Raw genomic sequence first — 14546 nt, forward strand, 5'->3', positions numbered from 1 at the left:
CGGTAGATGTGGCAATGTGTGTGAAAAGCCTATCAGCACCGATAACTTTTATGCAACCGGTGCTTGTGGATCCAGCTGCCGTCCTTCTTTCAAAGTATCTGAAATCTGCTGTGCTCTTCCTTCTCCCTTGAACCTCCACACGCTCGGAATCTCCAGGGACCTGCCAGCAAACCAACCAGTGTCTAGAACCGCTTGTCCCGAGCGGAGCTTCGGCGAGCCGGAGCCTACCCAGCAACACAGGGCTCAAGGCCGAAGGGGGAGGGGACACACCCTGGACGGGATGTCAGTCCGCCACAAGGCACCCCAAGCAGGGTTCGAACCCCAGACCCGCCACGCAGCGGGCACTGGAGGGACCTGCCTGCTTTCTAAAACATAGTTTGATCACCTAAAGCCGTCACTGAGTATGCCGTGTGTTTCGAGGAAGGGTGCTGTTAACGTGTTACAGCTTGGGATGTTTTTATACTGCAGGATAGTGCCATGGTATTACCTGGACATGGTATCCATTATAACTCTGGTCTGGCAAACGGGTCCAGAATTACTTCTTTTTTTTTTTTTTTTTCCCCCCATTTCGTTTTTAATAAATTTGTAGTTCTTAGTTTTGGGGGAAAAGGCGTAATCAGGGAGGTATAAGGATGCAAAAGCTTTCTGGGGTTAGAGCTGATGAGGTGCTGCTGGAGGGTTCGTGAACAGGGACTTGGCACTTATTGGGCCAGTGGAACGGGCACCGGTTAGAACTGAGATCTTCGTTGACCTCAGACCGGTGTCCTCATCTAGATCCCAACTCTAAGCACAATAATGCAGAAAAGTGCTGGGGATGTTTTGGAGCTTTACAAACACAACATATTGTTGATGTCTGATGGGGTATGCTGTAAGAGAATGCTGGGGTTGCTAAGGAAAGCACGATGTGCACCAGTAGAAGTGTGCATTCTTCAGATTCACTCTATTCGTTCTTCCATAGCGAAGGTTCCCTAAGGGGACAGCCAGACCTGTCACTGTCAGTTTGCAGAGACCTATAAATGACATCGCTATACCAGTCTTGGAGAATTTCCACCTTCTCTCTCTCATCCGTCACCGCACCCCCCCCCCCCCTCCCCCCCACAACTGTTCCTCTCGATTCCTGTTTATCGGAGACAAACAGATACACATTTACAACACAATTTAAATATTTATGTAAAGCAAGCAAAAACGTTAGATTAGGGTACGATCACGTAATGTGATTTCCTGCAACTTTTCGGCTGCTGTGTACATTTAACTGGGTGTCTTATGTAAATGGTACGTGACATGTTAGCTGAAAACTGCTACATTCGTTTAAAGGTGCCTTTGTTCGCCGCTGAATTCCGTGAGCTATGAAAGGGGAGAATTGTGCGATGTACCATGAAGGCTACATTAACACGTTATCGGGTTTCCATACTCGCACACGTGCGGCTGTATAGCTTGGGCAAAGTCGTTGTCCTCACGCACAAGGCAGGGAGTTAAAGCAGTAATTGACTTTGGGCGGATTTAAGTGCATTCAGCTTTCGTCACTTCCCTCATGGTGAACCGTGGAAAATGTGTTTCGTCCTATTTTCTCCCTTCCTCTGTGAACGTTGCAGGCAGTTGATGGTTCCTCTGTAAAACGTTCATTGACTGTGTACCCTCTTTGGCCTGGTTTTGTTTCCTGGTGCCTGGCTGGAACCAGAGACCACACAAGCTTCTGGCCTTGGGCCACAGGCGGGTTTGCCTCTCTCTCTCTCTTTCTCTCTCTCTCTCTCTCTCTCTCTCTCTCTCTCACACTCAGTTTAGCTCAAGTTGCTTTACAGGCATGGTGAAATTCCATTTCTCTTACCGGAACATACATTATTAACAATGAAATGCATTACACTTGAAAGAAGCAAGCCGAGATCAGTTATGAAAGCCAAAATTAACATCTCATACAGTATCACTTTAGTTAATATTCTCTTTTCATCTTCCTGGTTGCCTGAGTTAATGGCAGACATAGAGGCATATCTCTGTAAATATGCAAATCTGATGATCTTGATGGATGTTTTGGTCCTTCCTTATATTTAGATATGTATTAAGGTTGTAGTTGCAGATTGGTTACAATACATGTTCCATTTCATGACAATTTTGACAATGTTTACAGTGGGACAGCTGCCTGCCCATGTTAAATCCAAATATCTTTTGGGAAATTAAATGACTGAAAATTTGGCATAGTCGTAAATAAAAACTGTGTGTAAAATCCTATGACTTTAAACCTTGCCTAAATACAGTATGAGTTACTCTACATTGTAGGAGTTATCATAATGTTGTAGGAATTAGCACTACTGTACTTTGTCATATCATGCCCTGTGAACTGGGCACATCCTGACTAGTTCTGACTAGGCTCTGGACCACCCCACCCCATCCCTGACTTGGACAAGCAACAATTGATAGTGTGATGGTGAAGAATGCAGTGACACATCTATCAGCACTCAGAATCGTGGCCTTTTCCTTTCTCTTTCTGTGATTTATGCTCTCTCACACTGCATGGTTGTATAATGATTGATATAAAGCAAGAAGAACAAGGCTGAGTTCTGTGGCCTCATCCAACACAACCCAGTCTCATCCATTCTATTAAGCTCCAGTTCCCAATAGAAAACATGGTACAACCTCACTTGCTATTACCACCGCTTTTCGGTACCTGAAGGATATTCTATCAGCCCACACAAAAAATGGGACACATCGGAATTATCATGGAAATGATCACTTGTGCAGGATCCTATCTGCGAGGGCTGCAGAACTGACGTTTTGGATATACACTTTAGTCAAGATGAGGTGACGTGGTGGAGCCCTGCTTTGGGTGCCTTGCGGCAGACTGGCGTCCCGTCCAGGGTGCCTCCCTTCCCCCTTCGGCTTTGCGTCCTGTGTCGCTTGGTAAGGCTCCGGTTTGCCACGACCCTGCTTGAGACAAGCAGTTGTGGACATTGGGGGGGGAAGAAGAAACTTTAGTCAAGATATTTATAGTAGAGGCTTTTGGTTGCAGATTCAACTAATGGGCAGCAGGTGGTGCAGTGGCCTGGGATTGAATCCCACCTCCTGCTGTAGCACCCTTGATCAAGGTACTTACTCTGAATTGTTCTAGTAAAAACAAAACCCAGCTGTATAATTTGGTAAGTCATTGCGGGTAGCTTAGTGTGAAACCCTAATATGAGTCGCTTTGCAGAAAAGCTTGAGATAAATGTGTAAATGAAGTATAACTAAGTCATCACAGGGAAAGTGAGTTCTTATACTGTTGGCTTCTCTGCTACATGGACGTGTATGTGCAACTTGTCCTAAACTCAGCCGTACTGTCAATATTCTCAGCTAGGTTTTGCATATGTGGTGTTTGTTAGAGGAGAGCTGCAGTAAAATCAGGTTTTACGGGACCTGGGGTAGTTTGCTCACCTGGCCAGCTGGATGGCTGCCAAATTCATGGGGAGTTTTCCTTGCTTTGCAGTTTGATATTTATTTTGTTCACAAGCCTGTGCTCAGGTTAGACCGGCAGGCCTAGCCAGTGCAAAAGAGAAACCTGGAACATGTATGTCTTTTTTTTTTTTTTTTTTTTTTTTTTAATGTTATTGTTGTTCTGCCAAGGCTCTGGCTTACTTTGTAGTTGTTATTATCATAGCTTTTGTCACATGGCCCTGACTTACTCTATCCTATTTATCTTTTAAAAAAATAGAAAAATATTGGATAATTGTATAGAGCTTTTGTTGTACTTAAATATTATGTACTGATCCAATACACTCCTTGTCATCATCCCCTGTCAGCTACCAATCATGCCTAATCCAAGTTTATGCTCATCTTGCACTTGCTTTAAGACATTTTTTTTGTGTGAAAATGTTCACTGCTGCTAAACTGTTGGCTCTGCATAGTTAAGTACTTCAGCTGCTTAAGCTTAAAGTTAGCTGTGTAGTAAATGGACCATTTTGGTAGGTAAAAAATATAGATTATTGTTTCAGTGCATAGTGGCGTAGTTGTTTCTGTTTTGCTCGTTTAGATGAAAAGTTAAAAAAAATAAGAGGCCAGATTAGATAACGGTTATCAACAGTAATGCAACTACATCAGGCTTTACTTTCAAAAAAGATGAAGTTACCTTGATGAGAGGGTAGATAATTTCACTTATTGGAAAGTGCTGCTCAAGTGGAAAAAAGGAAGAACGATAAAAGAGCAATAAACAGCGGTACATCAAACATCAACTTGTTCCTTCCCGTGTCAGACAGAAATCAGCTGAATTTCATTATTTATTGACCAAATGGCCATTATTTTCCCACAGAAGGATGTGGAATTTTGAATAGAAGCTGTGATGTCAATACATTCAGCGTAGTGGATAAAGTGTAGTCTGCTGACACCTGAGCTTGGTCCTTGGGTATATATTATGGGTGTGTCTACTCTCAGAAAGATCCTCCCCGGTACAGACTTTGAACAGCAGCAGGTGGTGTAGTGGTCAGACCTGTTGCTTTGCAACTAGAAGATCCCAGCTTTGAATCTCACCTCCTGCTGTAGTACCCTTGGTCAACGTACTAACCAAGAATTGATACAGTAAAATTACCCAGGTGTTTGAAAATAATTCCAAATAACTGGAAGTAGCTCAGAAACAAATACTATATGTCACCTTGGAGAAAGGAATCAGTGAACTAAAGGTTAATAATAGCAAAGGTGATTAGTGCTCTATTATGTAGTGTTTATTGCTGTTGTTTTTAGATGAGCAGTATATCCTTGGCTAAGAATAAGAAGCAAAGTGCCTCAATGACTCACAATGACTGCTATTATAACATCCTTATGACTATTAAATGTTATTGTTGTACATGTAACACACAGTATGAAAGCATTGTCGCAGAGGTGTTACTGATAATAGCATGTACTGAACAGCAGTGGCAGTAAGCTTCATTGTACAGGTGGTTCCCGACTTATGATGGGGTTACATTCTGCGAATCCCATCGTAAGTCAAAAATATCGTAAGTTGAAAATGCATTAACACACCTCTGTGTGGCAGACTGGGAGATGCGGATCGCTGCCGCTGCCCAGAATCGTGAGAAAGTATCGCACCACATGTTGCTTGCCCAGGAAAAAAATCAAAATTCGAAATTCGAAGTACGGTTTCTACTGAATGTCTATCGCCAGCTCACCATCGTAAAGTCGAAAAAATCGTAAGTCGAACCATTCTAAGTCGAGGCGCATCTGTAATGTGTTGTTCTTACAGCCTTATTATTATTATTAAATTTTACTGCATTCTTATTACAAATGACAAAAGTGGAACTGTCACAAATGATTTACTTAACGGTAGCAGTGATGAGCTTCGCTGTAATGTTATCACAGCTGTATTGTTACATGTTGAAATTTTGCAGATAAAATCTACCGTTCACTTTCTTGACCTGACAGGACACAGGCAAAAGCTGGAAGATCCACCAAAGCCCGGCTTGTTTTCTGAACGGCTGAGTGAACTGGAACGTCTCCGACAGACCACCATGCGGGTCACCGTGCCGACACAGAGTCCACGTCCGTCACTCAACGCAGCACCCACCCCTTTCAGTCCTCAAGGACAAACCCAGATATCTGGTAAGAAGCGGTGCTCTTCTGTATGTGGTGGCCCATGAATGTATTTTCCTTGTTTTTATTTCAGATGCGCTTCGCCTACAGGACTTACAGGCATATCAGCCTAACAGTAATCACTTGTTAATTTAAGGTCATGGCCCATGTCGATCCTTGGATTCCATGAGGTTGATGTCACTCAGCTGGTCACTGAGCGTGGATGGTTTTGGATTTACAGGCCATCGAAAGAAACCAGTATTTTAGTTCCACACTCAGCACCGTAGCCACCGTACAGTAAGATTATATTCACTGAGCACATGGCTGTGTTTCTTCTATATTTACTATGTTAGTAGCCATAGTGAAGATAATGGTGATGATCAGTGGTGGTACAACTTGTTAAGTATAAGGAAGGTAAGAAGGTATAAGTAACTGTCTCAGAGGACCAAACAATAACAAGAGCAAACAATTTAATAGCTTTCTGGATATGGCAAAACTGGTTTTCATCTGTGATGGTGTAGAATAACATTTGCTCAGCTTAACTGTTTAAAATTACATAGTATGAAGCTGTACATGCTCCTGTTTACTTTTTTATGCAAAGAATGAAGTTCACCTGCCTGTTTGATGTTGGTTGTGAAAATGCAAGCCAATATGCAGTATTCTTTGTGTGTGTGTGTGTGTGTGCATATTTGTTCAGGATATATATATATATATATATATATATATATATATATATATATATATATCCTGAAAAATAATGCAGAATGTTAAATTCAGACTGCATATTGGTGACACTGAATGTTTATTTTTCCCAAAAATATGAAGTGAACTGTTGATAAGACTTTGAAAATTTAAGCAGTACATTAATTCTCACATGAAGTCAGTTGAATCCACACTGTTAATACTGACACGGAAGGGGGCATTTAAGTACATTATACTTCCAAAAATTTTCTCCAACTTTCTGAGCAGTCCTTTTTTCCCTCTGGTACAACTGTTTTTGGCAATAGTAACTGAGTCAGGGAAGGAACAGAAAGCGTATATACAAACACATTTTATTCAAATGATGAATGCGTCTGTTTGCCATTCCTTGGGCTGGACTCCAGTAGAATTGCTGCCGGGGCAGACACTTTGTTTATGAGCGTGAAAGGCAAACAGGACGAAGACTTGGCTCACGTGATGTTTGCTCTCTCGATTTGCATACTGAAGGTGCCGAATCCCACGTTCTGAAAGAGTGCAGCTGATTGCAGTACATGCTCACCTTCTACCAGTGGCGTTCTGGATGAACCACTTTGTTCTCACCGTCTTTGAGAAGGGAGGCTGCTCTCTGTACTGGGGTGATGAATATTCTGCATATCAAAAGCACGATCCACATAACTCAGACTTGGAATTAATATAATGTCTGTCTCGTTAATGTATGTGCTTTTCGAGATTATTTATTATGTCTGTTGAAATAACAGAATAACTAGGACTATAAAATGATTTTTGTTGGATTTTTTTTGTCGGCTTTTTCATTTTCATACTCGGCACAAGCATGATCAAAAGAAGTCACACCATAAATTATGTCTGCTGCATAGGTCAACACGCTCCAAAAATGTCTGGAGAACCACATCAGGTCTGTCAAGTAACACTCTTCATATTTACACTGAACAATATCAGCCTCATCATTTTCCAGACAAAGCTCATGGCCGATTGACTAAAAACTCAAACAGTGGCTGCAAGGCTGCAGAAGACGACACTCAGTCGGAAGCATTTTGCTGTTGTAAAGTAACCCATAAATATGACATGTTCGGAAAGCTCTGAAGCGGCAGAGGAATGTTGAAGAGCAGTAAATCTTCGGGCTCTGCCAAGCTCAGCCATCCTCACCTCCGAACGGCCTTGTCCCCCCAGAAGCCCGCCAGTCCCAGCCGTCGCCTCCCTGGTCCTACGAGCAGCCGTACACCCCTTACCTGAGTCAGATGACCTCCCCTTCCATCCACTCAACTGCTCCTCTGTCGTCCACCCGGGCCACAGGGCTGCCCGCTATCAGCGACGTGCCACGGCGGATCTCAGGTAACAGCCCCCACCCAGCTGCTCCAAAACGCTTTCCCTGCAATGACTGCCTTTTCCATCAGTTTCAGGGCTGGGGGATAGTGTGAGAGCAGGATGAAAATAAACAAGACAGAAAAGACGAACACTAATTTATTAAAATGCCAGCCCTTTATATTTACTCATTTATTGATACACAGTTTGTTTTATACTGCTATTTTACTCGACCATATTACTCATGTAACTGTCAACGGAAATACGAGTCAGACAGCAAACACATGTATAATCGTGGTAGAAGGTGTGGTACAAATTTCTACAGCTGAGGGGAGGCAAATGGGCTTAAGAAAACGGGTTTGGAGATATTCCTTATGCTGGAGTGGATTCAGCCATTCTGAGAAAGAGAGGGAGTTCATTCCACTACACCAGAGTTGAAACCAGGAACCTACAGACCTTCAGTTTTACACCGCTTGTGGGTAGGACCACCAAACAACCAGAGGTGGAGAAATGTGGCATAAGGGATCAGGTCCTGCAGGTATCAAGGTGCTAATTCTTTGAACATTATGTAGGCTATAACCGAAGTCTTAAACTTCGCAATGTGCTGGAAGAAAAAGAGACTTGAGTCCGTCCTTCCAAGCTCTTGACCGTCAGTGCTCTTCAGATAACGGAGTAAGGATATATTCACGAAGATGAACCACGGCGTAAAGCAAATAAAGCCTATAGCAATAAACCACACCATAGCTTTTTCTGCCATCTCCAGTTCAAAATCTGTCTTTACTTTTTCAGTCAAAATTTACTGAGTGAATGAAGCCTTGATAGGATGTCCCAAAGAATAGAAAATAGTCGTTATAACCATGCTGTAGTTCATCTTTCTCAAAATCTATTTTAAACATCTATCGCAGTCACTCAAACTCTTTTGTGCACCTGTTTCACTCATTTCCAGTTTTGTTTTACTCTCTTATCTTACACTTTCTTTCCTGCCCCACACCCCAGCTCTTTACTTGGAGCCCACAGTAGAAGTGGAAGGTTGTATTACTTTACAGTGTGGCTGAAGCTGGGCCAGCTGCCCTGTTGGAATTGATTAGTTAAGATTCCATGCTGCTTTCATCTTGGAAACCTCCAGCTTTGTTCTTTCGGGTGCTCTTCGTGGTCCTGACATCCCGTCCCCGATCCTGTGTGGGCGGGGCCAGGCGGGGTGGGGCCGTCACATGGTCACTGCCCTTGGAAATATTCCGAAATGTCTCATTGCCATTCAGCATGTCCTGGTGCTGAGATGTATGACGAAAAGCCCATTTCCAGAGGCCTCGATCTACGTGTGCTCTCACAATGTGCCTTTTTTATTATTTCACCCAAGCAAAGAAGAAAAAATGTTGTCCATTTCATACCCACCCCAGCTGGAAAGCGGACTGATTTGAGGACATGCTGTGGAATATATTTAGAGATGCAGTACCCTAATTTGGAAATGGCACGTCAGATGCACACGTTTCCAATTCTCAGTGTTTAAAAACTTACATTTGAGAACAATCCCAGGGGAAACCTGAACTTGATTTCAACAGTTACAATAGCTGAGGTCTATGACTAAGGTGTAAACGTTCATGTACTGTAACTTTAAGATCATGCCTAGATAAGTCTTTACAAAGCTACTCCTGTAATGTAATGTATATATTTACATATATCTAAAAAAAAAAAATCACTAGGAAGGTGATTTGGAATCGTGGATACTTGGATAAAGTTTTATGCAGCTACTCGTGTGATGAACATCGGTTTATATGGTGGTAAGAAACAAACTAACTGCACTTAAGAATCACCCCTCTGCATCTACGTTTCTCTTTCTGCTAGTGTAATGCACACATCGTATCTTCTATGAGATGTATATTGCTTTGGAGAAATGCATCTGCTGAATGAATAGATGTAAATGTAATAATTACTCAGGCATTTCACACTTTTCCCATTATTTTTGTAGACGTTTCTCACTTGTTCATAAACTGCTGCTCATTGGGAGATACAAATACCTGCAAATGAGGGAGTTTCCCTCTTTTTTTGGGAAGAGGAGGTGGCATTTTCTGAAATGTAAGCTGGTTGCTGAATTTTCACACTGCCTGTAGTTGTGGTGAACGTGAGAAACATCAGGTGGAGCAGTAGGTACCGTTGTGGGTTCAGAGATTGTAGGTCCAAATCTCACCACCTGCTATAGCACTCTTGAGCAAAGTACTTACCTTTAATAGTAAAATATTACTCAGATGTGTAAATGTGTCATCATTGTAGGGAACTGAAAATTATGAATAGCTTTGGAGAAAAGCATCAGATCAATGTAAGTGACTTTCCTCTACTCTCGAGGACTGGCTCAAGGGTCGTCGCTGAATCCAGTCAGTCAATGAAGCACAACACAGAAGCTCTCAGTCCTCTGCGTTGGAGGGGGAGGTTATTTTTCTCTTGTCCAAATGAGCCAGTGGTTGGAATTAGCCTTTTTGGGCCCAAGCAGGGCTCTGGTCCGCTCAGTATTAGGTTTCACCCAAAGAAGCCTGCAGCTGGCCTTCACGTTGCTCCACTTGACACTGAAGTGGATGGGACTTTTGGTGGAATTGGTCCCCTTCCACAGTTGCCTCAAGCTCTTGGCAAATCACATCATCCCTCTGCTGAAATGGGCTCAGTACTTCACAACAGGAGGCCACAGCATCTTCTACTGGTCTTACTTTTTGAGGTCTTTCTGCCAAGTGGTGTTAAAGCGGCTGCAACTCATCTGGAAGTGTTTCACACAGAGGAGGTGGAAGGCTGTTGTGCTGCAGGTGGCCAGCAGCATGGTGGGAACGTGAAAATGTATATTTAGGAAACAAAAATATGTGACTTCCTCTGGAAAAGTTTCTTTAGGGGATTAATGGGCCCTTTACCCCCTTTGCAGATGTGTTTGTTCTATATAAAATGTTCTCCTCCTGAATTTCCTGTTCATGATCTAAAAAAGGCGATCTTTTGATTGACCAACAATTTTATTAACTTTTAAAAAATATTAATTACTGTGCAATCATACGTACAACAATATGTGCACGTGATTAAATGGTAATTAATATTTTTAAAATGGTAATAAAACTGCAACATATTATGACACTTCTTTCGCTGCGGGTGTTTCCTTGTGTTTCCAATTCTTTCAGTGTGAGCTTCCAGAATGGTATCAGATCACAACGTCCCTCCTCTGTTGGTATTTAATAATACATGGCAATGCTGTTAAGGGGACCTCCAAGAGACTCGGAGACGCAGACTCGAAAACACGGGCGATCCCAAAATAGACGCAGGGGGCACTCCCAGTAGAAAGAAGGCGATGGACAGAGAGGAGTGACACCCGATAAGTGTTATCGGCGAAGGAGGAGAACAAAAGCGACAGCACAGATTACCAGCTCCACTAGAGGGAACCGAATGCTCAACACTACACAGAGATTTGGGAAGATTTACGGAAAAGGGAAGATAAGCTGCAGAAGCAGGAGGAAGGGATTCAGGGGAAGGCAGCGGAGCCGTTTGTCACGGCCCGTGAGTGGAAGGTGAAATAAAACAGACTCGCTAAGGTAACTGCAGCAAAGAGCTGAACTTCCTTATGGAGGCGACAGCGTTGTAATTTTTAACACACTTCTCCAGTTGGGAAGCACGAGAGTGATTTACACGCAGCGAGCAGATATTGAATGCTTCTATCCACGAGGAGGATAATTCACCTTGACCCCATCTCAAATAATACTCCTCCCTTGAGGACCATTTCCTGTTATTTTTTAAATGGCAGAGATCTCCCAGAACAAACAGACGGAACAGCCCTAATTGACTGCACATGCTACTGAGTGCGTGCCGACCTGCCGCTCGCAGGCCTATAAACACGGCCCCACGGATCGCGGGACGGCAGACGTGGCGACAGGGAAGACGCCTCATGATTTACGATGAAAATTTTGTGCCTCCACGATGATGATCCTGGGGGGGAGTAAGAAGAGGGCTGAAGTTTTTTTTTTTTTTTTTTTTTTTTTTAGGCATATTCTGGCTTTTCTGGCTCAGTGTCTAGACAACCCTAGCTCAGTAGCTGTTTTTTTTTTTTTCTCTTTTTTTTTTTGAAATTTTCAGAGACTCCGACAGAGGCTGTCAAAGAACGGATCACCCTGGTTTTTCTGTATAATCGCACACACGCACCCACATCTGAGGATGCTCTTAGCTTATTATTCCTTGCATGAAACCCCACCCCCCCCCCACCAAAAAAAGTGTTTCCATATGTGCAACAAGCGATTTATCTTTTTCCCCCAGTACTGAAACAACTGTGCATGCCTACACACGTATTAGAATGGACGCAACTCATGCACAATTATTCAGTTAGTGTATGTGTGTGTGTGTGTGTGTGTGTGTGTGTGTGTGTATATATATATATATATATATATATATATATATATATATATATATATGTTCATATACAGCAGGGGAAAACTTGCTATTTCCAGCTACTAGTTGAGCCACATGGAACATCCAGGACAACAGAGGTACAATACACAGTGAAATGCAATGGACATGTCGCTGTCTTGCAGAAGTCTGCCACCAATACTGAACGAGGAATTCCTCTCATTTATGCCAGACTGAAAGGGTGCCCACAGACAGTCCCAAAAATGAATAGGCAATTGAACACGCTGTGAAAGAAGAGTGACTTTGTTGTCGAGCTTCTGAAGCCACCCATTAAGGAAAAAAGCCGTGTTGAATGAAGTATTGATGTGTTTGAAGAGAAAACGCAAATGGAGGGAAAAAAAAAAATCTGTTAACTTTTGAAATTTGATTCATTTAGTTGTAAATTTAACCTTTCTGTCCCTTTTAGGTACCTCTGATCTCAGCCCATTTTCGGACCCACGGCAATTTGAGCGTCAGTTTGCTGGCCTCTCGTCTATCGCCGAGAGTCGCTTCTCCAGTCCCAGAATGCACTACCCGGCCACCTTCACCTACACACCAACCCCGGTTACCTCAGGCATGTCTCTGGGTATGTCCACCACCACTCATTACCACACTTATCTGCCGCCACCCTACCCCGGCTCCACCCAAAATCAGAGTGGGCCCTTCCAGACCAGCAGCACACCATATCTTTATTATGGAGCGTCATCCGGGTCGTACCAGTTTTCCATGGTGTCAGGGGGGGATCGGTCACCCTCGCGGATGCTCCCCCCTTGCACCAGTGCCTCCACAGGCAGCTCTCTGATCAACCCCAACCTCCCCAACCAGACTGATGGGGTGGAGGCGGACGGCAGTCACAGTAGCTCGCCTACCGTGCTAAATTCCAGCGGGCGAATGGACGAGTCCGTGTGGAGGCCATATTGAAAATACCGTGTTCTCCCGTTGGAATTAACCGCTCTTTCACCTTCAAGAAGAACAATAGAGTGGAGTGAAAGACAAGTGTCTTATTTTTAATTTATTTTTTTGTAAGCACAAATACTCATGGGAAATAACGTTTCTTTTCGCAAGTACACTGCACTGTTCAATGTCTCTATGTTGAAAGTTTTTTGTTCAGATCAAATCATATTCGTCCAATGAATATTTATCCAGCATGGTACTCATCTTGGATATATTCTTTGAGCAGTCTGAAGAATTTAAAAAGAATAAGAGGCATTATTAAAATATGTTTTTTTTTTTTTTTTTTTATTTTATTTTTCCACTGCAGAAACTGTGGCCAGGGCGAGATGGTCACCAAATTACTGAACTGGGAAAAATAAGATTCCAGTTATATTTCAATGGACATATATTTTTATAGGACCCTTTTCTGAAAAAAGTTTTTTGCAGCAATTGCGTTATCTAATAACACTGAATACTACTCTTTGCTTCTTTTATATTTATGTGAAGTGTGGTTACATACAGTGGTACCAGCGTTTTTTTTTCTTTGTCAGTGTTTATGCTCTTTCATTGTCTGATGTAAATGGTAAATTTTAGCTTAAATCTTGGGACTTAACTGAGAAGCAATATAATATAAAGCCATAAATTAAATATTGTGCGTGGGTGTGGACTCTGACGCATTGGAATAATATTTTTAAAGCATCTCTTCTTAATTTAATATTGTAATTTAAAAATTGTTTTATTTTGTGAGTACCCAAAGAAATGTTGCTTGTTCACTTGTATTAACTTAAGAAAATTACAAATATAACAGGTTAAAATGTTAAAATGGACTATGAAAATGTATGTTGCAAGGCTGCTTGGGTGAGCATATTATAATTAACCCCCAGATAATGATTTAATGATTGCAGTAACACAATGGCGGTACTCTTGCTTTGCTGACGTTGAGTAAAAACTAGCCATGTTATCATTAATTTTAAAATCATTTTATGATTTTCTGCAAAGCTTTTTATTTAAAATATCTTAAAAATTGTACCACAGGTTTAGTGTAAGTTGGAAAGAATTACATATACCTAAAATGAAATTAAAATGAAGCTTATTTTAATATAAAACCTATAACTGTTACAGTATATCTTGAGCAGCAGGTAGCAGAGTGGTCAAGGATATTCACACGTGAAGAGGTTTTGTTTCTCTAAGTTCTACTTGGGTACTTTGATTGGATTTGTTTCTTTATGTTTGTGCCTGTCTCTATATGTATGTATATGGGTATTCACACACACACACTTGCACATACACCTTCAAGACATTTCAGATTTTAAATTAATATTTGAGTTAAAAAAAAAAAAAAAATGTAAGGAATTAATTCCAAGATCAACTCTTGCATTACTAACTTTGTTCTCTTGTATAAAGTTTTGTGTTTACTAATTGGCTTATCACAGTAACGGGTACTTTTTTCTTTTCCCTTTTCTGTTTTTTGTATGGATCTTTTAGGCTAAAGTTATAAAAAAAAAAAAACTGTTATAAAATGTTTTATTTATTGCAAGAACAAAATTCTTCCCAAAATACATTTTAAGTAACTATACATTTGTAATACAACTGTAACACTATTTTGAAATGTATTTTGGTTTTATTTATTTCTTTTACTGAATAGCGGTATCCTGCAGCAGCTGAAA

At 41.7% G+C, this 14546-nt stretch overlaps 1 protein-coding gene across 2 annotated transcripts in view; it reads left to right on the forward strand.

Annotated features, from left to right (window-relative positions):
• Nucleotides 1-13190, forward strand: part of runx2a (RUNX family transcription factor 2a) — a 47555-nt gene extending 34365 nt beyond the window's left edge. For both annotated transcript variants that reach the window (XM_029258357.1, XM_018732498.2), the window contains 3 exons: nucleotides 5380-5556; nucleotides 7414-7575; nucleotides 12374-13190. In XM_029258357.1, the coding sequence (XP_029114190.1) occupies nucleotides 5380-5556; nucleotides 7414-7575; nucleotides 12374-12867 (833 nt within the window). In that variant the 3' untranslated portion in view covers nucleotides 12868-13190. The remainder of the gene's footprint in view (nucleotides 1-5379; nucleotides 5557-7413; nucleotides 7576-12373) is intronic.
• The last annotated feature ends 1356 nt before the right edge of the window (nucleotides 13191-14546 follow it).

This window comes from Scleropages formosus, chromosome 15 (genome assembly GCF_900964775.1).
Source record: "Scleropages formosus chromosome 15, fSclFor1.1, whole genome shotgun sequence".
Lineage (NCBI taxonomy): Eukaryota > Metazoa > Chordata > Actinopteri > Osteoglossiformes > Osteoglossidae > Scleropages > Scleropages formosus.